Below are 27,934 nucleotides of genomic sequence, written 5' to 3'. Positions count from 1 at the left end.
CAAGCAAGACAAATGAAAATGCATCATCACACTTAAATTCCTGAAAGCCAGTCAAAACAGGAAAGACTTTCCAAACGCCCACAGAAAAAGGCACAGAGGATAAAGTGGAGTCAGGGTAAGAATGCCTGTAAGCGTCTTTTCGGGACTGTGGATGCCATAAGATGAAATAAAAGCTCTGAAAGGCAAAGATAAATGAAAACTTCAAGACATCCTTCAAAAGTGAAGGCAAGATAGGCCCAGCGTGATGGCTCACACCCTTAATCCCCCACTTTGGGAGGCCGAGGTGGGCGGATCATCTGAGGTCAGGAGTTCAAGACCAGCCTGGCCAACATGGTGAAACCCCGTCTCTACTTAAAAAAAAAAAAAAATACAAAACTTAGCCGGGCGTGGTGGTGGCACATGCCTGTAATCCCAGCTACTTAGGAGGCTGAGACAGGAGAATTGCTTAAACCCAGGAGGTGGAGACTGCAGTGAGTCGAGATTACACTACTGCACTTAAGCCTCTGTGACAGAGCGAGACTCTGTCTCAAAAAAAAAATGAGAAAAGAAAAAGGCAAAATAAAGACAATTTTCAAACAAACAAAAACTGACAATCTCTAGCAGATTTCACTACAAGACACGTTGAAAGAAGTTCTTAGAGCTAAAGGAAATTGGCAGTAAATGGAAACTTGGATCAACACACAGGAAAGAGAAGTCTCAGAACAGGTAAACACATGGGTAAACAGAAAAGACTGTTTTCATTTTTTACTATCTTTAAAATATGCTTGACAACTTTGAACAAAAAAAACAGTAATGCACGGTGCAGCTGATAATATGTAGAAATACGACAGCTGACATGAATACAAAGGATGGGAAGGAAGCCATGGACATCTACTGTGCACAACTCTTACACTGTAAGTGACATGGAGAAATATTGTGATAAGTTAAAAACACCCAGTGGAAACATGATAATGACACAAAACAGAACTAACGTACATAGCTAATTAGCCAAATGGAAATATAACACAACACCAAAAGATGAAGAAAAAAAAACAAATGGGATAAGTAGAACCTACAGAGTCAAATGACTGACTTCAGCTCAACCACATTAACGATTACCTTAAATGTACACAATAAAAATGCAGCAATTCTCAGAATAAAAAAAGCAGTACCTACTTTTATTACATTAAAAAACACATTAAATTCAAAGAAAAAGATATATAAAACATAAAATAATGGAAGATAAACCATGTAAATACTAATTTAAAAAAAGGTGAAATTACTATAATAGTAAAGAACAAAATAGATGTCTCAACAAAGAATATTACCAGGAATAATGAAAGGGCAAATTCAACAAAATATAGTAATTTTGAAAGCGTATGAACCCAGTAACAGTGCTTCAATATAGATCAGGAAACAAGTAACAGAGCCAAAAGGAGAAATAGTTCCATCTACAAAAGGTATGGGATCTTAAAAGTCTTCTTCAGTAATTCAGAGAACAAATGGTAGAAAACAACTATAAAACTTTTTTAAACAACACTTTCCATTAGCTTGACCTAATGAACATTTACAGAACATCCAGGCAATAGCAGAACAAACATTATTTTAAAGCTCACATGGAATACTGACCCAGAGAGTTCATATGCTGGGCCATATCACAAGTTTCAATACATATGAAAGGACTGAAATAGAACAGAATATGTTCCATGACCATAAGAGAATTAAATAACAATAAATTACCAGACATTGGGAAAATCCCCAACTGTTTAGCAAATAACAGTGTATTTCCAAATAATCAAGGATGAAAAGAAGAATCATGAAGGAATTAGAAAATATTTTTAACTAAATGAAAATGATTTTTTAACTAAATTATTAATTATTTTTAACTAAATAAATCAAAATTTGTGTGACACAGGTAAACAATGCTTGGAAACAGGTTTAGAGCTCTGAAAGTTTATATATAGAAAATAATAAGTTATAAAATCAAAGGTCTAACTTCCACCTTAAGGAGGAAGAAACAAAAAAAATTATAAAGTATGTAGAATGAAGGAAATAAAGAGCAGAAATTAATAACACAGAAAATGAACAAACAATGAAGATAATCAATGAAACCAAAAACAAGTTCTGTGAAATGATCGATAAAAGAGACAGGATATAAACTACCAATACTGGGAGTGAAAGAAGGAATCCTAAAATGACTAAAAAATAATGGAATATTATGAACTTTATGCCATTAATGTTGTTAACTTACATGAAATGAACCAATTCTCTGAAAAACACAAATTTCCAATGAAGAGAAAATCTGATTAACTCTATACCAAAGAAATTCAATTCACAATCAAGTGTTTTCCCAAAAAGTAATCTCTTGGATCAGATAGTTCCAAAAGTGAATTTGTTCAACATTTAAAAAATAAATAACACCAATTTTATGCCAACTATTTTAAAAATTACAGGAGGCAAAAAGACTCCCCAACTCATTATAAGGCCAGCCTACCCCCAGATATCAAACTAATGACATTAAACAAAAGCAATACAGATCCGTATGTTTCATGAACATCAGCACAAAACATCCTTAACAAAATATCAGCATATCAAATACTGTGACATAATAAAAAGACATGCAGTACGACTACTAGGTGAGGTTTATGCCAGTAACACAAGGCTGGTGTAACACATATGAAATCACTCCACATACCATCATATTAATAGATAAAGGAGAAAATCCATATGATCATCCCTACAGATACAGAAAAGCTTTGGAAAAATCTAACACCCATTCATGATAAAACCTCTCAGCAAACTAAGACTAGAAAGAACTTCCTCACCCTGACAGAGACTCCCTGAACAAGCTGCAGCTAGCATTATACATCAAGGCGGAATGCTTTTGCTCTGAGACTGTCAACAGGACACATCACCAAAGAGGACAAGCAGATGGCAAACAAGCATACGAAACAATGTTCAACACAACTGGCCATCACAGAAACGCAAACTGAAGCCACGATAAGATGTCACTGCACACCCGTCAGAATGACTACAATAAAAACTGGTGACAACATTGAAGGTGGCAAGGACACAGAGAAACCAGGTCACTCATCCGGTGCTGGTGAGGACAGGGAATGGCACAGCCACTCTGGAAAACAGTTTGGCAGCTCCTTTGAAAGCCACACTGTGTGATCCAGGAACTGCTGCATGCACACACACCCCAGCCCCATCCTCAGGTGAGGAGGTGCTGCTCCCTGACATATAACTTCACTATTTAATAGCTGCCTGGTTGACTCTACCCAACACCAAGCAGGTAAAAGGCAGCTGTCAACTGCCCAACCTCTCCAATCTGCTCATCTGTTGGTCCAGTAGAACCTACCTTCCTTCATTCACTGACCACGGAAAAATGTAAGTTGTAATAACTCTAAACATATAAATTATGCATAGTATCCTAGATAATTTAAGTAAACAATCATAGAACACTGAAAATTAAAAACCCATGAAAACAAATCATCTGAGCAGCACTTCACTGCCTGGCTTTGACTGAGAAGCCTGACCCAGAGAAGCAGCTTGGACAATTTTCAAATAGAGCTTCTGACCTGAAGGCTAATGAAGTCCATGTGAGGTACAGAGAGAAAATAGAAGAAAGAAAAACACTTTTATGTGCCTAAGTAGGTGAAAATTAAAAACAGATATTCATTTGTGAATATCTGGTTTTACTGATTTCAAAGATTCTACACACACGAGCATGTATGTACTTTTTAATTGGCAAACATCAATACAAAATCGCAAAGGAGAGGAGCAAACAGCCAAATAAGAAAAATTTATCGCTGGGCATGGTGGCTCAAACCTGTAATCCCAGCACTTTGAAAGACCAAGGTGAGAGGACTGCTTGAGACCAGGAGTTCAAGACCAGCCTGGGCAACATAGCAAGACCCCCATCTCTACAAAAAAAAAAAATTAAGAACTGGCTGTGCATGGTGGTGTGCACCTGTACTCCCATCTACTCAGGAGGCTGTGGAGAGAGCATCACTTGAGCCCAGGCGTTTGAGGCTGCAGTGAGCTATGATCATGTTACTGTATTTCAGTCTGGGCAACAGAGTGACAACTTATCACTTAAAAAATAAAATAAACTGAAAAAGGAAAAGGACATTAAGAGGAGGAGGAGGCGGAAGAGGGGGAAGGGGGCAAGGAGAGGGAGGAAGGGCAGGAAGGTGAGCAGAAGGACAAAGAACACCTAAGTGTCAAAGAAAATTCGCAATTACCTAAAACTGATTATGTGCTAAGACGTCACAGAAATTATTTTGGCACAATTCTTCAATGAACCTTCATGAGGAATAAAGACATTATAAAGCCAATTCTCAATGCATTAAATACATTAGCTGGTATAAACAGAAATATACGCGAAGCCTAGAAACTACCACTGACGATAAAAGGATGGAGTAGTCTTGGTGCTGCTCACCCCCAGAGCCGGCAGCCGTTGCGTGCAGCTCACTGCCACCTTCAGCTTCCAGTCAGTTTCACCATCTAGTTGATCAGTTCGAATAAAACACGAACCTTGGAAGTAGAGAATAAAAATTTACCACTCTTGAATTGTGTTACAGAAGGTTTTTCCTGAGCTACAGGTGCCATCAAAGAATAATTCCAGGGCACAGTAGGACAAAGAAATAACAATCTAGATATTCCCAGGAACAAAACTCCTTAAAAACTTTTATTTTACACAATGTTCCTTGATTCACAAAACAGGTTTCATGAAAAGGTGTAGGCCATTATATTTTTTTAAATCACTTATTTCCTATTTGCTGTTCTTGCCTATTAAGGTTTAACATTAATCAGCCTTCTATTTTAGAAAAACTGCATTGATCATTTCTACTTTCAATGCATGTTTTGATAATAACAAAATAACAAATATACAAAAATATCCAACAGTGTATAGTATTATTTTGCTAATAAAATACCAGATTTACCATCATAAAAAATGTTCAATCATAAAAGCACAGCTACAATGCTAAGACCCAGGTAAATGTTACCATATGCTCTCAGGCCTATCCAGTTTCAAACATGCTAAGATATTCTATTATGAAAATCCACTACTCTTTGGCCATGCTATCATCCCACTTTTCAGAATCCATTCTAATGATGGAATAGCAAAAGCACAAAATGACATACACACAAGGCTGCTCCTTGCAGCATTACTTATAATAACAGAAGACTGTTGTGAAACAAAGGGGAACAAACAGAGGATGAGCTGAATAAAACAGAGCACATACAGCAATACAGAGAGAAGTAAAGCAAAGCAAACAAGATGACCTCAATACACTGTCACGGAAAGATCTCTAGGATATAGATTGTGAAATAAAGAAAGTAAGGTGCAGGACATTATATATAGAAAAATACATTATAGTTAAGAACAAGGGAGGGAGGAGAGAGAATTTGTATATGTCCATACAGATCTCTATGCATATATAACTGTATACATGCATGTTCATCTGTGTGTGGATATGTATCTATGTGTGTATCTGTGTGTGTGCATGTATATGTGTGTGTGCATACATGGCTAACTTGTGTGTGCTGTGTGTGCACAAGCATATCTGTGTGTGCACATCCATGTGCACATATGTATTTGTGTGTGCTTGTGTGTATGTTTGTGTACATGGGTATCTGTGGATAATATGCATGTATAACTGTGAACAAGTACCTGAGGATCTGTGTGTTTCTGTGTGTGTGCATATTGGTGTGTGAACATATCTGTGTGCACACATGTGTACCTCTGTACGCATGCATGCATATCTGTGTGACAGATGTGAGGGCATGCAAATCTGTGTTTCTATGTGTGCGCCTCTGTGTGTGAGTGTATCTGTATGCATGCAAATGCTTCTGTGTGTGCGCACACATATCTGTGTACGCATGTATGTGTGTATAATACCTATAGAGGGAGGAAGGGAACAGGAACAGATGCTAGGCGTTTTGAATATATCTTATACTGTTCACTTTAAAACCAGATACATTTTATATAATTAAAAAGCCAAATTACACCAAACTTTTAAAAAACTCCCCAAAAATAAAAAGCAGCGTATAAAACATAATTCACAGTTTAATCACAGAGAGAATTCATCCAGGTGACTTTTGAGGTTTCAAAAGTTTTGATGTTTTTTTTTCTTTTTTTTTTTTTTTTGAGAGAGAGTCTCGCTCTGTCGCCAGGCTGGAGTGCAGTGGCGCAATCTCGGCTCACTGCAACCTCCACCTCCCGGGTTCAAGCAATTCTCCTGCCTCAGCCTTCCGAGTAGCTGGGACTACAGATGCGTGCCACCACGCCCAGCTAAGTTTTTTGTATTTTTAGTAGAGACAGGGTTTCACCATGTTGGCCAGGATGGTCTCGATCTCTTGACCTCATGATCCACCCACCTAAGCCTCCCAAAGTGCTGGGATGACAGGTGTGAGCCACCACACCTGGCCTGATGAAGAACTTTACACTGGGAAGATCAGTTGATAGCACCTGTATTTATTCATCACTAAAAGAGAGACATGTAGACATCTGCCTGGAGTTAGAAACAGGACTATACAGGAGCATTGCTGTAGTATTCTTTAACCAAAAAAATGAAAAGCTAAAAGAAAACCAAAAATGAGTATGATCAACCTTTTAGATCCACCTACCAGTTAACAAAAATACAGGATATAAAGGAATGTATTAATTAATAACATAGTTGTTTTGTGTATGCACTCACACAATCTAGAATATCAGATATTCTCTATGTCTAATAACCCTGTTTTTTCAACAAATAAAAAACAAAGAAAGAGAAGGAATTGTTTTAGAAGAAAACAGATTTGAGAGACACCTGTACCAAGTGCAAGAGAAGGGCCCTCGCATCCTGACTGGAACAGATCAACTGTAAGAAGAGGTGTGTGAGACAATCAGAAACCAGGAGACTCACCAAGCGTTAATCTAAGAAATCCGTGTTCAACAGTTTATGGTATGATAATGGAATTGTGGTTGTAATTTGTAAATGCTGAATTTGTTAATGCAATCAAATTATACACAGGATTTCATCCAAATGAGACATACGGATGAAACAAGACTGGCCATTTAATGAGCAGTCTTCCAGGGGACAATGGTGACGCAGCAGTCCATTACACTATAGCTTCTTGCAGTGAAAATTCCTAGAATAAAGTTTAAGATCCAATTTAAAAAACAGAAAATGAATAAAACCTTTAAGGGAAGTTTACTTCCAGAAAGAAGAGCAGATGTACTCTTTCCTATTCTTCCTAAATAAAGCAAAAAATGCTGAACATTAAATTTTTAAAAATGATGATGATTCTACAAGAGGAGGAAAAGTGCAGTCCAGCTCAATTCCTCGGGTATCAAGAAAGGACAGTGGTGATTTCCTGTTTTCATCTTGCCCTTTTTATCTCAGACTAGCAACTGAAGAACCCGGCCACCCATAAATGCCAACAGGTGCAGAGTTCATGACTATCGTTGTCCCATGAAGACTTTCTTTAAAGATATACGCAAGATTATTCTAAAATGTGTATAGAAAGGCAAAGTTGTTTAAAACAGCTAAAAGTTGTTTAGAATAGCTAAAATAATGTGGGGGAAAAAGGAAGAAAAAATGGGAGAAATCAGCCCACCAGATTTTAAGACTTACCAGATGGCTGCAGTAATCAAGACTGTTTGATACTGAAGAAGGAACAGAAACACAGATCAATGGAACAAAATAAAGAACCCAGAGAGAGTCCCCCCAACATACAAGTATGGCAACCACTTTTGATGCATTTACAAAAGCAATTTATGGAGAATGGAGTCTTCAGTATAAATGACGCTAGAGCATTTGGACATACATAGCCCAACAACCCAAAGCCTTGACCTAAACCTTACATCTTATACAGTAATTAACTCACAACAGACCACAGATCTCAATGTAAAACTTTTAGGACAAAAAAAAAAAACCACCACAAGAAGAAATCCTCAGGGCATAGGGCTGGAAGATGAGTTCCTCAACAGGACATCAAAGGAATAACCCATTAAAAAAAAAATCAATTGGACTTTGATAAAATTAAATACTTTGAATATGTAAAGATCCTTGCAGAAGATGAAAAGACAAACTACAAACTAGTACAAAATATTTGTAAGCCACATATCTGACAAAGGACTCCTATGTAGAATATATAAAAAACTCTCAATATCAATAGTTTAAAATAAATCCAATTAGAAAATGGGCAAAAGACATGAAAAGACACTTTACTAGAGTCCTGAGGATGGCAAACATGCAGCAAGAACGTGCTCAATGTCGCCAGCCATAACTCAACGGCACACGCAAACCACAAGGAAGCACCGCTTCCATCAAACGTCGGCCAAATGTGGCAAAACTAGATGTCCCAGGCATTGCTGGTGGGAATGTAAAACAAAACTGTAACTCTGGAAAAGAGTCTGTCAGTCTTAAAATAAGCATATAATTACCATAAAAATCAGCAACCCCACTCCTGGACATCGATCTGGAGAAATAAAAACTTATGTCCACAAGAAAGCTGTACATAATTGTTCAAAGCAGTTTTATTTATAACAAAAACCTGTAGACAACAAAAAACTTCAACCAACAATGATGAATGGTTTAAAATACGCTGTGGTACCTCCATCCATGAAATCCTAGTTAGCAGTAAAAAAGGAACAAACTATTGACATATACAACAACTTGGATGGATCTCAAGGGTGTTGTGCTAAGCAGAAAAAGTCTCTAGGCGGGGCACGGTGGCTCACGCCTGTAATCACAGCACCTTGGGAGGCCAAGGCGGATCGCAAGGTCAGGAGTTTGAGGTGGGCGGATCACGAGGTTAGGAGCTCGAGACCAGCCTGAACAACATGGTGAAACCCCGTCTCTACCAAAATACAAAAATTAGCCGGGTATGGTGGCGTGTGCCTGTAATCCCAGCTACTCAGGAGGCTGAGGCAGGACAATTGCTTGAACCCAGGAGGCGGAAATTGCAGTGAGCTGAGATCGCGCCATAGCACTCCGCCTGGGTGACAGAGCAAGACTCCATCTAAACAAACAAACAAACAAAAAACAAGTCTCCGAAGGTCATGAATGGTTTATTTCATTTATATAACACTCCAGAAATGACAAATTTACAGAAAGGAAGACAAATTCATGGTTACCCAGGGTGAGGGCTGCTGGAAGCAGAGGGATGGCTGAGCCCACTGGGCTAGTGTGAGGCAGATCCTCACGGTGGTGCAACAGTTCTGCACCTTGACCGTGGTGGTGGTGATAGGAACCCACACTCAAGATGAAATAACACAGCCTTACGCGCACACACTGTACCAGTGTCAACATCCTGGTCTGATATTCTACTACAGGTAAGTTGTCAAACACTGAAGGAATCTGGGTGAAGGGACACACGGGGTCTCCCTGTACTACCTTTGCAACTTCCCAGGAGTCATTAATTATGTAAATATAAAATGTATTTTTAAAAAAGGTGTTGTTCCCTCTAGGAATAAGTTTTAAATAGCAAATTAAAGCTCTCAATTTAGGCTGCTAATAAAACTGCAATCTATCTTTCCTATTAATATGTATCTATATAACTCAACTATACTAGTATAAAAATATTCACATTTCACGAGTGAATTGTTTCATAACACCCTTTCTCAAACATGAACAGTCTTAAATTTTGGAAATGAACAGAATTTCAACAGTGCTAATATACTACAATGGTACTGAAGCAACAATCAGATTTAAATAATATCTAGATTTTTAAAAATAGATTTTTAATAAAAAAGCTCTATCAAGTTCCAAATATTTCAAATATACTTTCAAATCTTGAATTTTAGTTCTGTTTTTAAGTTAAAAAGTTACTTAACACTATAGGGGGAAGGTGGCATCAATTAGACTAAACAAAATATGCTCATTAGCAAAGAATCTTTCATGTACAACTTAAGAAAATCTACAAAGATTCTGAAGCATACCATGAAAAGCTGCACAGCACAGCCAAGGCAAAAACAAGAAACCAGGGAAGAAAATGGTTTTTCCTCCAAGTTTTGAAAGCAAGATTCAGGCAATAAGTACTATGTGTTTTAGTGCCTACAACTTAATAAACTGAATAAATTTGGCGTCACAATCAGGTAGGGTCTAGTTTTCAGAACTCAGTATTATACTGGCGAATGCTTATAATCAAGTAGCTCAGCAGACGAACTAATCTGACATGCAGGAGAGAGACCTCTGACACTGCACTGGACCAGAAGGGGGCCTTCACACACCAGCCTTTCCAGCAACTGATGGAAATGTTTAAACTCAGAAAAAACAATTCCAACACAATATAAAATTTGATTCCAGAAACCTAAAAAATATATTAAGATGCTTTCCCAAACAAAGTCTACAGAACGGCATAAAAATCATATTATAAACCCAGAGATTAAAAATCTCTTTTTAAAACACATTTAGATTAAATAATGAAAAGGCCAACCTAAAAGTGTGACTCAAACATTTGGTGTTTGCAGTAAAGAGATAAATAATGCAAGTAACTGGACTTAACCTCTAAATATTGCACTACAGGAAGCACACTGTAACTATTTCAACATCTACAGAGGAGGAGACTCATCTCAATTGTTCTTGGCTCCCACTGCCATTCTAGGAGAGTTCCCCATCCTGTTTATCACTGTGTGCTCCCATTCATCAATTTCATTCAGAATCACACTAGGAATTGATGCCACCCAGGCCCAGTGTGGCTCTGGGGAGTGCCTGACATGAGCTTGTACTCATCCGACAGAGCCGGTGAATGAAAGTTACCGGCCGGCTGCAGCTCCTCCCTACCTTGGCAGCCAAGCTCAGCCAGAACAGAGCTCCTGGCCTTTCCCTCTCCAGAGCAAGAGACAGTCTGAGCTCAGTCAGCTTGCAAGTGATCACCGCAGCAAAACGGAAGCATTAAAGACAAGGGTCTTACACAGTAACAGTAATGACAGTATGACTTTAAGTACTGGGGAGTCGTAAGGTAATTTTGTAACTTTGCTGGAAGTCGTAAGATAACTTTGTAATTTACTGTTAAAATGAAAAAATAGGTAAACAGCCTTTCAAAGCTCCTCACTGCTTAGAGGTCACAGCCATGTAGTAAACAGCCTGAAACTTCTGATTGTGGTCATTTCTAAGCCACTCAGCATTCAGGAACCATTATTCCCACAGAAATGACTAAACTTTTATATATCTAATAAAGTCTGATAAAGATCACCTAATGCATAAAGCAGCTGAAATACGACGATATAATGGTCAAAATAATGCAAAATGGTTAAACTAATACTATTAAGTATTCATAATTAACAAATGTATAACTAAATAATGGTTAAGAAAAGGTATGTTACGAAAAGGTTTACTTTTATCTTGAAGAAAGCAAATGGAGACTTGATGAAGATTTTACAGGAAATGTCCAAAAACACTCCGTGGGAACGCTGAGTCCAGAAACTCTGTGTGAAGACTCACGACTTTCACACAGTCCAGCCAGGCTCCTCCTCAACACAGGTGACACACAGCACGCTCCCACATATTTCACCAATATTTACTGAACACCTACTATACTGAAAGCATTACTATAGCTACCAAGTTTCCTACTGACCTTAACGGTGTTAAGTGACAGTCTAACAAGTAAAGACAGACAACCAAATGTGAAAGAGAAAATAAGAGGTTCTAGAAGGACCTATTAATAGTATGGGGTTGACCATACAAATAGCCCAGCCTCAGAAATCACCAAGAAAACTCACTGTTCACCACTTGGAGGATACGGAAAGTCTCATTCCAGAGACAGGGTGGAAGCCCTTGAGGGACCCGTCATAGGAAAATGCCTCCACTGTACAGGAAGTAGATGACCAACAACAGCCTGTATCAGGTCTTCTCAAAGTCTCCTCAACGAGGCAGGACGCTGCCTCCACAAATATGCTGCCTCTGCAAGCATGATGCTCTTTTCTGTCACGAACCTCAAAGGCCAAAGGACCAAGATCAGAGAGAACAACGGGGGCTGGAGAGGAGAAGAGAGAAGGGCAGGGATAATGTGGCAAGGAGAAGAATGAGGCATGGAAGAGATTTAATACAAGCACACACTGGGGGCTTGGCTCATTGAGAAAATACCTCCCAAAGACTGTCAGGGGAGAAACAGACATAGCACTCCTAATTAAGGAAGGAGTCATGGAATTTATTCCATACTGTACTCCAGACTTGCCCACAGCTACCCCTTCTTCAAAAAATGTATGGAGTTATACATGTCTACTGGGAAGTCACTTCTTTCTCCCCCAAAAAGGGGAAGGTTACTAACATTTACTAAGCATCTACTTATGAGGTGCCAGTCATGGCCTATCTGCAATATCTGATGTCCTGTGAGACAGAAGGAAAAACTGTCCCTATTTTAGGCTCAGAGGTAAAGTACCCCAAGGTCTCCCAAGTGAGTGAAGAGTGCCATGATTAGGTCCATCTAACTCCAAACCCATTATACAAGAACACATAGCTCAGCCCTCCACCTCAGCACTTCAACCAAGAGTTGACTTACTGAACAGTTGCAACTGCAATACACAAATGTAAAAAAGCAACTGCAATACACAAATGTAAAAAAAACAAAAACAAAATCAAAAACAAAACTTATTTGGGTTGTTTGTTGTTATAGTCATTTGTTTATTTTTATAGTCACTGGCTGAACTACTCCTAGGAAATCTATCCCCCCGCAGGATGCAGCCACGGACTCCCTGCTCAGACTCTGCAGTCGCCAGGCTGAAATGCCACCACTAAGTCTCCTTCTATTTTTCTTGGCTTTCCGGAGGTTGCTCCTGGCTCCACGTAAACCACTTTCTGGTCAATGTGATGGCAGCAGTGCCGCCTCTGGAGTGGCGGCTGCGAAGACGCCAGCTGCAATGAGGGAGGTGTGCCTAGGGCTGCATGCTCCACGGAGCTGGCAGGATCCCCATCCCCTTCCGAGTTGGCAGGTATGCATGTGCTCAGGGCAGTGCTGACATGCCTGGCACTCTGCCGGCTTGGCCCTCTCCAGACTTTGGGCGCCAACAAGCACGGGAGGGTGGCTCGGGGCAGGCCTGCATGCAACCCTTGGGACAAACAGCCTGGAAACCATACATGGCATGTTGATGGTGGGAGTCCCACAAGTTCCTGGGCAAAAATGGGCAGGTCCCCTGTGAAACCCCACCTTCAAGCCACGAACAACCTTAAGCCTCGGGGCCGGGCTGCCAGTTCCCAGTGAGGTCCACTGCCGGAAGTGAGGACTTCATTGATGACCATACAGCCAATCCGATAGTGCTTTTTCTAGGCCCGCCCATGGCTGCCCATGGACCAATCAGCATGCACTTCCTCCCTTCTAAGTTCATAAAAAAGCGAGTTTCGGCCGGACTCACACAGAAATTGGGACTACCAGCTGCGGAAAGGAGTTACCCACTCCGGGTCCCCTCTACTCTGAGGGCTCCACAAGCCAACCTGCCTGCGGATAAAAGCTACCCACTCCAGGTCCCCTGTCCGCTGAGGGCTGCACACTCAACAGAACGACCTGCCTGCTGATAGGAGCTACCTACTCCGGGTCTCCTCTCCACTGAGAGCTGCAATCATCGGGACCACCTGCCTGTGGAGAGGAGCTACCCACTTAGCGTCTCCTGAGAGCTGTAGTGTCGCTCAATAAACCACCTCTTTGCCTTGCTTACCCTCTAGTTGTCCATATACGTTGTTCTTCCTGGATGCCGGACAAGAACTTGAGACCAGCTCAATGGTGGGAATGAAAGAGCTGTAACACAAACAGGGCAGAAACACGCCCTGCCATTCGCCTTATTGCAAGCAATGAGAAGGAGAGAAGATCTGTGGCTCTTCAGAGAGCCCAGACTTAACGGCCCACTGAGCCAGGGCTGTGACATCCTTTGGGGATCTGCGGTTCCTAGCGTCTCCAAGCCTCCTGGGGCCACGTTTCCTGGTGCCCGCAGTGGAAGTCGCTTAAGGAGCGCCTGATTTGGCCACAGCCTCACACAGAGCCGGCACCTGGAGCTGCCTGCCCTGCCACAGCCAGCATGCCTGGCTGTGTGCAGTGGCCAGACCCCACGCTCGCTCACACACTCCTTGCCACTCTGTTCCGGGTTCGCCCTCGGCAGGTGTGGGATCCGGGCCGGCAGCACAAGCTAAGCAAAGCCTGCTGGGCCAAGTAGGCAGAATGAGCCCAGCGGGCCTAAGCAAAACTTGGACAAAGGCTCCACGGGCCATAGAGGTTTATGGCTGGAAAAGCGACACCCCAAAGATCCTGTGACAAAAGGTGGTGCTCAGGCTGGCTTAGCTAGGTGGACTTCCAAGCTTCATCACTGGCTGTGTGTGGCTTAGAGACCTCTCAAAATTCAGGGATTTCATGACTTTGCCCGTGTTCAGTCAGGGATGGGTGGCTTGGAGGTCTTCTCCATTGACTCCTGAGACTATCATCATCTTCGGAGCAAAAACCATCTTCCAGGCTGACAGGGAGGCCTGTGATGTCATGTGTAAGCTCAGCATTGTAGGACTCACCTTGGGGACAGAGGACCATGCGTCATTTGGCCAGCTCAGAGGTTGTAAGTAAGCCCCTTGGGTCAGTGAGCTCTGGCATCATGGAGGGCTGTTATCTCCCAGGGAGTCCTTTCACATTTGCCCCGAGTCCCACTGCAGCTGCTTCTGAGAGCGCCTAGCACGTGCTCACAGTCTCCTGGCTCCAGGACAGGCTGGATCTCGGACTCTCCATGAAGCTTCTGGCTGGGTTGCTGTTTCTGCCCTCTGAAATGGTGGCCACCAAGCTCTCCAGTGTTCTCAACGACATCCTCAGAAATGAACTCTGCCAGGCTATTTTTCAAACAAAGTCTGTAGGGAAAGCTGCAGACATCTCAGCACTTAGGACCTGTCTCTCACCCTGGGCAGAACCTCTGGAGTATGGCACTGGAGCTGGGGACAGGACAGCAGCCAGCTCTACCAGGAGGGATACTCAGGTCATCAAGTGGGCACTGGGGATGGGGTTGTGGTGTAGCCCCTCCAGCACTGTCACCTCTGCCTTACAAGCTGCTGGGGCTGGAACTCACTGGGATACAATGCTCAGGAGCCCAGGTAGAGTCTAGAATATAGTCCACTTTAAGTTACTTTATGTTAGTGCCCTAGGCCAAGCCTGTCAGGAATTGGGCTTCTGCAACATGAGTCTGGGGAAAATAAGAACCATGGCCAGCCCCTCCTGGGTGGGGCTGCAGCCATAGCCTAGGAAGTGCAGGAAGACAGAGCCCCTGACTTTTTAGCTGCATGGGCTTAGAGTAGAGCCTCCTGCACATGGAGCTGGGGTAGAGAGGAAGATAATAGGCCATGGCTCAATTTCTGCAGACTCAATCTGTTCTCACTGAGAAAGAAGGTCTCGAAAAATATTAAAACAAGTATTCCTAAAGGTAAATAACTGAACAAGTAAGGTTAATTTTAGAGATTCTCTTCAATGGATGAAAAGCCCTCCATAGGTTTTCAACTAGGGACAATTTACATTTGGCAACTTCTAGAGACACTGTTGGTTTTCACAACTGGAAAGGAAGTTAGGAGAATGCTACTGGCTTCTGGTGGAATAAGGACAAGAATATTCTCAACACCCAACAGTGCAGAAGACAGACTTGCCCACCACAGCAGAGACATATTGGGCCCAAAGCACCAACAGTGCTAGGTAGAGGTGAGAATGCCTGCTCTGGAGGCTTCCATCCCAAAGCTGGCATAACAGAGTAGGCAGAGCCAGACAGTCAGAAGCTGAACTCCAGCCCTGTAACTGACTACTCAATGCTCCCTTTCAAGTAACTTGACCTTGTTAGACCTCAGTTTTTTTTATCTGTATAAGACTCACCCTGGAGTTATGTTGTAAAATTCAGGGAAAATACGTGAAAGCCTGTCATGAGTGTCATATACTGGGAACTCGTATCATGGTAGCTAGTTGTTTCTCAAATTTGGAGAAATCATTAAAGTAGATTATGTAAGAACAGATCTTCACATGGCTTAGTCCAGCCCACCCTTTCCACAGAACATTCTACAACTAAAATGTCCATGCAAATCCACATCCATAATACCCTCATTTCCCCCTCTGAACCTCCTAAAAGTATTTCCACATGCTACTCAGCATTCTTGTGGTCTCTTACTCTACACAAATATTAAATGCTTTTCTCTCCTATCTGATGCATTTTCAACTAATTATAGCTTCTAGCAACTCAGTGCCTAAATCTTCCCTATCTATGTAACTACCTCACCAATTTTATTTTATTTATTTTATTTTTTGAGATGGAGTCTCGCTCTGTCGCCCAGCCTGGAGTGCAGTGGCGCGATCTCAGCTCACTGCAAACTCCACCTCCCTGGTTCACACCATTCTCCTGCCTCAGCCTCCTGAGTAGCTGGGACTACAGGCGCCCGCCAGCATGCCCGGCTAATTTTTTTTTTTTGTATTTTTAGTAGAGACGGGGTTTCACCATGTTAGCCAGGATGGTCTCGATCTCCTGACCTCGTGATCTGCCTGCCTTGGCCTCCCAAAGTGCTGGGATTACAGGCGTGAGCCACCATGCCCAGTCACCAATTTTATTTTTAATCCTTTTAAGTACCCTGTAATATGGGAATTATCACTGTTAAAATGGAATTTGGGAAATACAGAGACATGAACCCATCTGTCTAAGGCACAAAAAGATCAAGAGCCATGAAAAGATTCTCCAGTTATTGGCGTTATCAATTAAAGTATATCTGAGACAATGTCATCTGATTACATATACTTTAAAAAATATAGGGCTGGGCACAGTGACTCACGTCTGTAACCTCCACACTTTAGGAGACCAAGATGTGAGAATGGCTTGGGCCCAGAAGTGCAAGACCAGCTTGGGCAACATGAGAAAACCCCATCTTTACAAAAACTAAAAAATAAAAAATTAGTGGGGCATGGTAGCAAGTACCTGTAGTCCCAGCTACTCGGGAAACTGAGGTGGAAGGATCACTTGAGCCCAGGAGTTCGAGACTGCAGTGAGCTATGATTAAGCCACAGCACTCTAGCCTGGGACAGTGCGAGACCTTTTCTATCTCTGTCTGTCTGTGTGTCTCTGTCTCCCCGTGTGTGTGTGTGTGTGTGTGTGTGTATAAAATAAAATATGAAAATAAAATATAAAAATATTAAAACAAGTATTCCTAAAGGTAAATAACTAAACAATTGAGGTTAATTTTAGAGATTTTAGAGACATATATTATATTATACACGCATATATATACACACACACACATACATATATTTAAATAAACCGTTATGGGTTATTTGTGAAAAGAATTATAAAAAAATATTGCACAAAAGCTCACTGGTTTCAACTAAGAAGCAGTACAAGAAAGGTTGCAGTGCATATTATTTTAAAGTTACAGTTTTTTCTAGATTGAATTTTCCCCTTTATGTATGTGTGAATGTTCTGATATAAAATATTAAAGTAACGTAAAATGGACTAAATTCTAGACTCTATCTGACACATCTGTGAGATGTCAATGCCATTCACTCTACTCTAGATTTTCTATTACATAAAGAAAAAAACAAGTGAGAATCTCTGGAGTCTCAAAAATTTCCTGTATTCTGTGTTTCTAAAAGTGAAATAAATATCTAAATTTCTGTAAACTTATTAAACACTGAAAAAATAGCTGACTTTGTTTAAAGAAAAAAGCCATGCCTCACGTTAAACCATATGCTATTTTTTAAACTTAGAGAAAAACAACGTTATTACTTTTACTCAAGTTAAGTACAGTTAAAAATACTAACCTTGCAATAACTGAGGTGATTTAAAGAGAGAAAGAATGAACTCTAGCAAATCAGAAATATGGCCAGCTTGACTTATTTCACAAGAACCGCATCTAATAATTTTTTAACAGAAAGCACTCGCTAAAACTGACGCCAGTTAAGGCTCAGCAAAAAATGTATTATGAAGTTGGCCTGCTTATATCCTATTACAGACTGCTTATGAATACTTGATTTTATTTTATACAATTGACGAGAGTCAACAGAAAAGGACAGGCTTAACGACAACTAAGATCAACTTGCGCATGTGTCACAGAGGAGGGTGCATCAAGTGTGCTGAAGAAACTGACGGGACACCGTCGGAGCACGAGTCTGTCATATCGCATCATAAGTTACCCTGTAATATTAGCAGAATTCCTACAACAGCTCACAAATCCAACAGCTCTGAAAGAGATGGGCTAGGGTATACGGCCAACAAAAGAAAGATAGGCATTGACTTTGCATTTATAATACCAGATCGTCTGCCATTAAACTTAATTTTTAAATCATTTATATGATTTAATGACTCTGCATGAAATTTTCAAGCTGGTGGCAAGACGAATAGCACTACAGAGACCATGTGGATGAGTACAGTGTCATTTAACCACCACCCCGTCCCACTAACAAGTGACAGACAGCTGAGGTACTATAATATGTCCCAAACACTTAAAGTATAATGTCATCACTTAGGAGACAAGTGAAAAAGATATTGACATTTATAAGAGATTGATGAAAATTAGTTCTAAAGCATTAATTTCTCTTAATACCACTAAAAGAATTGTGTGCACTCTGGAGATATTTGATCTGAATTAAGAAAGTGATGAAGTAATTGATTAATTGGAATTTAAGCCATCAGTCACCAGATCCATCAGCAGCTTCATTTACATTCTAAACAATCAGCTCACAGCCCAACAGAATATTCTGTGTTAATACACAGTCAATACGATGCCATGAGCAACCCACCATGCTGTACTGACAAGCACACAGCTGCCAGTGTTCAAGCTGGGATGTGCTGCATATATTAACACTTAGGACTTCCATCATATCTAAGATTTAAAATATTCTTATTATAATAAACAGTGTATTATCAGATTTTTTCAAACTGAAACTTTTAGCAATAAAATAGTATTAAAACTGTTAGTAGATACAAAAATTCAGTACATTTGTAGTATACTGAAAACAACTAGGCAATAAGATAACTTTAGTTACTTAAAAATCACATAAACAGAATTTCTAAAGCTAAGAATTCTTGATTGAAAGCAATATTATAACACAAATTTTATATAGCTTGAAAGCTATTTGGTCTATTTTATAAGGAGAAGAAAAATAGCATGAAAAAACAATCTTACTTCTTTTTTTTTGAGACGGAGTCTCGCTCTGTCGCCCAGGCTGGAGTGCAGTGGTGCGAACTCGGCTCACTGCAAGCTCTGCCTCCCGGGTTCACGCCATTCTCCTGTCTCAGCCTCCCAAGTACCTGGGACTATAGGCGCCTGCCACCACGCCTGGCAAATTTTTTTATTTTTCTAGAGATGGCGTTTCACCATGTTAGCCAAGATGGTCTCGATCTCCTGACCTCGTGATCCACCCATCTCGGCCTCCCAAAGTGCTGGGATTACAGGCGTGAGCCACCGCGCCCAGCCCTGACTTCTTAATATCTGCATTTGAGTAACTATTATTTTAACAATTTAAATTTGACAGAAAAAAATAAAACTGAGGATGAAAATATAAGCATACATTAAAACAAACTACAGCAGGGTCCTAACTTGAACCCATCAATAATCTTCCAGGGATATGTAAACAATAAAAAATCCAGCATACGTGTGCAGTGTATACATTTTTCTGAGGAAAGAGGTGATAATTCTTAAGATTCTCAAAGGGATCCACGACCTTCAAAATATTATTACTCCACTACGAAGAGTGATTCTCCCTACAACATGGAATGTAAGACAAAATTAGAGAGAAATGTTTTAAAACATCATCAATTTGAAAGTGTTATTTATCCAAGGTTAACACAATAGATTATCTCATTTGAGTAATGTTCTAATATTCCATTTACGTTTTTCTGTCTTACTATGGCTTAAAAATGATGCAGTGAAACATTAAGAGGCTGACGAAGAATTTCCAAAATTGCTATTAGTGGCCGGGCTCAGTGGTTTACACCTATAACCCCAGCACTTTGGGAGGCCAAGGCAGGTGGATCGCTTGAGGTCAGAAGTACAAGACCAGCCTGGCCAACGTGGTAAAACCCCATCTCTACTAAAAATACAAAAATCAGCCAGGAGTGGTGGCGTGCCTGGAGTCCCAGCTACTCAGGAGGCTGAGGCAGGAGAATCGCTGGAACCCAGGAGGCAGAGGTTGCAGTGAGCCGAGATCGCGCCACTGCACTCCAGCCTGGGTGACAAAGCGAGACCTCCTCCAAAAAGAGAAAAAACAAAACAAACAAACAAAAACAAAAACAAAAAACCATAAAATTGCTAATAGTCATATAATGTTAAGCAAGGTGTTTACATTCTCCAGCCCTCAGATTCCTCTTCTGAAAAGTGGACATTTCTAAACACCTTTCAGCTTTAAAGTGCTTGACTTTGTTCATAATTTATCTTCTAACACAATCTACATAATCTTTTCCACTTAATTAATTACCCAAAACTGTTTTCATATTTGGAATAGTATCTTCCATATATTTCTATCACAATTGTTAAAAGGGTAATTAATACAATAGCATCTCCCAAATTAAAGCATTTTGTTATTCATTACACTGGATACACATTTGTAAAACAGGACAAATAAATCATAAATAAGTAGGTGAAGTAAGCAGGGATGGCAGTATAAAAACCTCTGAAAATATACTTCTGTGTAACTGCAATGAGAAGACTAGTGAAAATTGCCAAAAGCAACTGTTTCAGAACTCTGGAAAATAACCGGACTTGAAAGAATTCCAGGAGCATTTATTCAACAAAAACACTAAACCTAGCTAAGAGTGAGCTGTGTTAGTTAAAATCCCTGCGGCAATCACTAACAAAATAGTTTTTTAAGTACATTATAATAGAAATGATGGGGAATTAAAACATCACATTAGAAAATATTTAAAACAAAAGAAGGCAGTAATGGAGCAACAAAGACAGAAAAATATCACAAGACACACAGAACACAAACAGCAAAATTGCAGATGTAAATTCTGCCTTATCAGTAATTACATTAAATAGAAATGGATTAAAGGCTCCAATCAACAGGCAGAGATCGATGGAACCTTTTGAGTGTGCCACCTACCTCCCATCGGGCTCTGGTGTATAATCAGATGACATAAAGCCATGAATGAAGTTACAGTTTCCCAGGAAGAACATGTACATCACAAACGTAGGTGTGCTTAGGACAGAATCCTGAGAAACACCATTTAAATTTCACAGAGAAAGGGGATGTAGGGTGAGGTCATGATGAAAAACATCTCATTCAAAAGGTTTGGCTGCAAAGCAAAGGACAGAGACAGGATGGTAGCTAGATAGGTGTGCTGGGTCACTGGGGGTTGGGGGTGGTCTTTGGTGACTGGGTAGAGACACGTTTCAATGCCTATAGGAAGAAGGCAATGGAGCTGTAGCTGAAAGTGGTGGGGTTGAGGGGAGGGTTGATGGCTAAGAGTTAATGAACAGGTGGTAAACGCAGACAGGAGAAACACTGAGAAAGCTGGAATAAGCCGCCTTCAGGAACGGGCCTAGTCAACGGGAACACTGTGGGTTACACAGTGAACTCTACTGATTCACAGAGCTCCAGTCAGATGCTTGTGTGGCCTTCTCAGCTGGAACTCTACAGCCAGGTATGAGAGAAGAGACACTGGAGAGACTGATGTAGGGCTGTAAAGCTGATCAGGCAGGATAACAGGGCAAAGGGAGCTCATCTGGATGGGGAGAATAATAATAATTAGCAAGTGTACATACCTGCTAAGATTTTAAATGGATACATTTTGCTGGATGTGAATTTTCCTAACTAAAGCTGATTTTTTAAACAAGCAGATTGACAGAATGAATGAAAAATCATGATGCAATTACATGCTGTCTACAAGACACACACTTCGTGTTCAAAGACACAAATAGGTAGAAAGTATGACAACAGAAAAAAGGTGCAAACAGTAACCAAAAGAGAGGTGCATGGCTGAAGACAGTTTATAATGATAAAAGGGCCAATCTGCCAAGCAAACATAAATATATTACATCTAACAGCAGAACTTCAAATACATGAATCAAAATCTGACAGAATAGAAGGAAAAACAGAGAAATAGTAACAAACTTCAGTACTCCACATTCAATAATGGATAGGACAACTAGATAGAAGATGAACAAAAAAAGAAGATTTGAACAATGCTGCAGACCTAGAACAAAATCTATGGAACATTCCACTCAACAGGAGCAGAATGTAGATTTTCCTCAAGTGCATACAGAATATTCTCAAGGATACCCAGTATGTTAGGACATTTTTCACAAATGTGAATAAACTTCAAAGGATAGAAATAATATAAAGTATGTTCTCCAACTACAATGGAATGAAATTAGAAATCAATAACAGAAGGAAATTTAGAAAATGTATAAATATGAGGAAATTCATATTCATTAATAAACAATGAATCAGGCCAGATAAGGTGGCTCACACCTGTAATCCCAGTGCTTTGGGAGGCTAAGGTGGGAGGATCACATGAGGCCAGGTGGTCAAGACCAGCCTGGGCAACATAGCAACAGACACAGCCTGTTTCTACAACAAAATTTAAAAATTACCCAGGTGTGGTGGTGTATGCCTGTATTGCTAGCTACCTGGGAGGCTGAGGCAAGAGAACTGCTTGAGCCCAGGGGTTCAAAGTTACAGTGATCATCATAGTGAACTATAATCATGTCACTGCACTCCAGCCTGGATAACAAAGCAAGACCCTGTCTCTACAAAAATAAAATAAAAATAAAAATAAAAACTAAAAATAAATAAGCAATGAATCAAAGAAGATATCACAAGGGAAATTAGAAAATAATTTTGAGATGTATGGCCAAACCTCATGAAATACAGCAAAAGCAGTACTTAGATGGAAATTTGTAGTTATGAACACCTGTACTAAAAAAGACCCTCGAGTAAATAACTTTCCACCTTAAACTACAAAAAGAAGACTAAACTGAACAGAAAATAAGTGGAAGGAAGAAACAATAAAAACAGAAACCAATAAATGAAATAAAGAACAGAAAAACAAGTGAGAAAAATCATTAAAACCAAAAGCTGGTTAGTTTAAAAGATCAACAAGATTGACAAACCTTTAAGCTAGAGTGACCAAGAAAAAAAAGAGAGAAGAGTTCAATTACTAAAATCAGGAACAAAGGAGGCTACATTACTACCAACCTGACAGAAATAAAAAGGACTGTAAGGAAATCCTAAAAACAACTGCACGGCCGCAGATTAGATAACCTAGATAAAGTGGACAAATTATGAAAAAGATACAAACTACCAAAACTGACTTGGAAAGAAATAGATAATCTGAATAATCCTGTAATAAGTAAAGAAACTGAATTAGTAATTTTTTAAAAATCAGAGTAAAGTCCAGTCCCAGAGGGTTTCATGGGCGAATTCTATCAAACGCTTAACAAAGAATTAATAATAATTCTTCACAAACTCTTCCAAAACATAGAAGAAAGAACACTTCTTAACTCATTCCACTAAGGCCAGTATTACCCTGACACCAAAACAAAAATAACACAAGAAAAAGCAAAACCAAAACTATAAGTCAATACATGGTTTTTTTTTGTTTTTGTTTTTTTTTGAGACGGAGTTTCACTCTCGTCACCCAGGCTGGAGTGCATTAGCACAATCTCGGCTCACTGCAACCTATGCCTCCCAGGTTCAAGTGATTCTCCTGCCTCAGTGTCCTGAGTAGCTAGAATTATAGGCCTGTGCCACCATGACTGGCTAATTTGTGTGTGTGTGTGTGTGTGTGTGTGTGTGTGTGTGTGTATATTTTTTTTTTTTTTAGTAGAGACGGGGTTTTGCCATGTTGGCAAGGCTAGTCTTGAACTCCTGACCTCAAGTATCCACCCACCTCAGCCTCCCACAGTGCTGGGACTACAGGTGTGAGCCACCACGCCCAGTCCAATACATCCTTTAAAAACGGATGCAAAAAAAGCCTTAACAAAACAGTCGCAAATCAAAGCCAGCAACACACAGAAGGAATACACGCCCATGATCAAAGGTTATGTATTCTGGCCTCTGTCTGTGGTTGAAGAGATGAGCCTTCCCGGGGACTGGAGGGCCTGCAGACTTCTCCCACGCAGCAGTCTGTGCTGTGAAGCAACGCACTATGAGGTGAGTCATTCACATGTGACAAACTATGAAGGCAGCCTACCCACTGGACTGTAAAAGCAACTAAATGGTCTCATTACATTATTGTTAAGAAGAGCAGAATTACTTGAAAAAAGATCACATTATACTCCAATATAGGCAAATGATGGCTTCAAAATATAAGCAGTAACACTTCAAAAGCAAATAATGCCACTTGCAAAGAGAATTAGTAAGAAGGCTTCCAGAATGAAGAGCAATTAGGATGAGAAATCAGTTAAGGAAACACCCGCTATCATAAAAGATTAACCTTGCAAATGGAACTGCTTAACGATAGTTTATATAGAGTCCATTTGATAATGGAAGGGGAGGGGCTCTGTTCCATACATTCATTCAGGACACCAGGCTGACGGAAGCTTTGGCATCTTTAACAAGCAGTTTCCAAGACTGCCCTAGTCATGGCCATCTAACCAGCAAGGCGGAAGAGATGAGCAGGTGCCTGCAGGAGAGGTTAGGCGCAGGGCTAGATGTGGCATACAGACTTTTGGCTCTCCCTCTTTGGCCAGAGTTCAGTGACATGGGACCAGCTAACCAGGCAGGAAAGGGAGTCTAGCTGTGTTTCCAAGAGGAAAGAGAAATGGGCTGGAAGTAGCCAGCCAGTCCCTGCCACAGTTGGGAAAATAAAAGCTCACATGAAAGTACACATAATAAACGTATCAAGTGTACAGAAGTCACTTGATTATTGGGTAGAGCTGATCTCCCGTTAATGGCAGAATTCATCTCACAATGTAAGTAACCATGTAACTACAACTGGTAGAAAGAGAAAACATTTGGCCGGGTGCAGTGACTCAGGCCTGTAATCCCAGCACTTTGGGAGGCCAAGGTGGGTGGATCGCAAGGTCAGGAGATTGAGACCATCCTGGCTAACATGGTGAAACCCCGTCTCTACTAAAAATACAAAAAATTAGCCAGGCATGGTAGTGGGCGCCTGTAGTCCCAGCTACTCGGGAGGCTGAGGCAGGGGAGTGGCATGAACCCGGGAGGCGGAGCTTGCAGTGAGCGGACATCGCACCACTGCACTCCAGCCTGGGCGACAGAGCGAGACTCCATCTCAAAAAAAAAAAAAAAAACAGAAAAAAAAAAAGAGAGAAAACATGTTTCTTCTTTGACAAAAATGTCCCTTCTAAAAGTATGTTGTTTATAAATAGAGAAAAATTAAATCAACAACTCTGAAATCTAACAGTCCTTTCTACAGTTTTCACACTAGAAATAAGATATGAGTTTTTAATAAAAATAATAACATGCTTAGCTTCCTATAAAAACTACTGTTCATTTATAAATAACGTCAGGAATGTAGGGCAGAAAGAAACTCTGGATATTACTTGATATACCTCTCTCGTTTCAGAGATGATGAAAACGTGTGCCCACTTGGCAAGGTCACATAACTAGAAACGGGCCAAAGTGATTCAAACTCAGGTTTCCCAATTTCCAACAGTTTTTCTATTTGGCGACACTAGGCTTCTATCCAATTACCTCTTTTCCATCTTTGTATTTTTGAAAGCTCAGGTCATATAAACAGCATTTTTTCTGCAAACTCTGCATCAACTCAATAGGCAAAATTATCTGTTCCCACATAGCCCCAAACATTTCTGAGTACAGTACCTATACAATTAGGATTATTGCTGTCAATGTATGCACTTCCACCAAGACTATAAACTCTCTGAAAGCTGCTCCCTTTTGTATCTTAAGCAACAATTAGTGCCTGGTACATATTAATAATAAGTGGTAAATAAGTATTTGCTGAATTGCTGAATAAAACTGCAAATGCAAAATAGCCATCAAATTTTAAGTAACATCATCATTTAATTAGATGTCAGTATGAATCTGAATGAAAACACTCATTGGATACATAGGTCCTGAAAGGATTATTTTTAAACAAATATATTTCACAGCAAACACTCTTTTAAATATTGACAATTAAATATAATTTAGATGTTAATGAATTCAATATATTGTCATTCAAAGAAAATTTTTATAGGATGCTTTTTACTTTTACCTTTTAAAGTGAAAATTAAACTATGAAAATACTAAATCATCAGCAATGTAACTGGAGCATGTGTTTTTACTTTGTAAAGTAGCTTCATATGAAAATGTGGACTCTTTTTTCAGAGGTTTCATGTGTTTACATTCAAAGTAAAATAGCATTTCTACAGAATATTCCTCATTGCTGCAGCATACTAAAAATGTAAGGAAAACAGTTTTTGCTTGTATAGATATTTGTAAATTTGTTTTTGCAATAATAATATACAGTTAGGTAAGTTTTTTTAAATGTAAAAATACCTGCTTTTTCTGAAGTCCTAAGAAACACCATGTCCGATGGAATTCTTTGATTCTGCAAAGAGCATTATAAAAGATTAATTATCTATATGCAGGTTTACAAATTAACACAATTCCATTCCAAAGAAGAAATACCTATGAAAATAACTAAGATAATATAATTAAAATTGTGCTGAAATAACTAACACAATTTGTATATTAAAAATTGGTATTTTAATTCACATTTTAGTTGAAATGCTAAGATTTTTTTCCCCATGAGTGAGCCATACAATGGTATGTAGTAGTGACTTCAAAAATGCTTCATGTCTGGTGGCTCACGCCTGTAATTCCAGCACCTTGGGAGGCTGAGGCAGGCGGATCATGAGGTCATGAGATCGAGACCATTCTGGCTGACATGGTGAAACCTTGTCTCTACTAAAAAAAAAAAAAAATGCAAAAAAATTAGCCGGGCGTGGTGGCAGGCACCTGTAGTCCCAGCTACAGGCTAAGGCAGGAGAATGGCGTGAACCCGGGAGGCAGAGCTTGTAGTGAGTGGAGATTGTGCCACTGCACTCCAGCCTGGGTGACAGAGCGAGACTCCATCTCAAAAAAAAAAAAAGCTTCATGTCAGCCAGCCATGGTGGCTCACGCCTGTAATCCCAGTACTTTGGAAGGCCAACATGGCAGGATCACTTGAGGACAGGAGTTTGAGACCAGACGAGGCAACATGGCAAAGCTCCACCTCTACAAAAAGTTTAAAAAGTAGCCGGTGTGGTGGCATGCCTGTGGTCTCAGCTACCAGGGAGGCTGAGGGCTGAGGATGGCTTCAGCCAGGAGGGTCAAGGCAGCAGTGAGCCATGTTCATGCCACTGCACTTCACCCTGGCCAGCAGAGGGAGACCCTGTTTCAAAAAAAAAAAGCTTTATGTCTGAAAAAAACGTTAAATATTGCCATTTCTGTGGCCTCTGTTAGTCTGTACATGTAACACAGCAGGTATTGCCTTATAAAAAATTATGTCCTCCCTATTAGACTAAATGGCCCTGGAAAGTGAGGAGGACTGTGGTTCTCCAATGCCCACAAAACAGAGCACATCATACACAAAACACTTAATAGATGTGAAAGAATAAATCTATGACTGAACAAGCCAACAAGCAAAACCCCACAGATTTGAGGAGATATTCTTTCATGACACAGAAAAACTCAAAGACATTTTACGGCATATAAAAACTCTAACAAGTCACTATTCATACATTTAATCATTATCACTAATAGTTCTATCAACTGGGAAAGCTATATCAGTCTAAAGAAAAAATATATAATTGTACTAAGAATACGTCACATAATGTCATGAATTACGTATGATTTTTGAGACCTAAGTAAAGACTTATCTACCCATGGTAAATAAATGGATAATAAATGGTAAATGGATTGTCAGTCAACAGGTAACATGTTAAAGCTGAAGAAAGCTATGTTATTGGATAGAGCTATTTCTTTCTAACACTAGGGGAAAAAAACTAATATTAGCATGAAACCAATAAAAGATGTGCAAGACCTCTACACAAAAAACTATAAAATATCGTTGAGAGAAATTAAA

General features: G+C 40.1%; 1 protein-coding gene across 13 annotated transcripts in view; it reads right to left on the bottom strand.

Moving 5' to 3' along the window:
* Nucleotides 1-27,934, bottom strand: part of ATP9B (ATPase phospholipid transporting 9B (putative)) — a 308,184-nt gene that overhangs the window by 200,116 nt on the left and 80,134 nt on the right. For 11 of the 13 annotated variants that reach the window (XM_031003705.3, XM_031003706.3, XM_063699327.1 and 8 more), the window contains 2 exons: nt 26,365-26,416; nt 4,424-4,518 (listed from right to left, as the gene is read on the bottom strand). The exons of the other annotated variants lie outside the window; for them this stretch is intronic. In XM_031003705.3, the coding sequence (XP_030859565.1) occupies nt 4,424-4,518; nt 26,365-26,416 (147 nt within the window). The remainder of the gene's footprint in view (nt 1-4,423; nt 4,519-26,364; nt 26,417-27,934) is intronic. 13 annotated transcript variants of the gene reach the window in all.

This window comes from Gorilla gorilla, chromosome 17, assembly GCF_029281585.2.
Source record: "Gorilla gorilla gorilla isolate KB3781 chromosome 17, NHGRI_mGorGor1-v2.1_pri, whole genome shotgun sequence".
NCBI classification, from domain to species: Eukaryota; Metazoa; Chordata; class Mammalia; order Primates; family Hominidae; genus Gorilla; species Gorilla gorilla.
The sequence above is the reverse complement of the archived record's forward strand: the minus strand, read 5'-3'. Positions and strand labels throughout refer to the sequence as shown.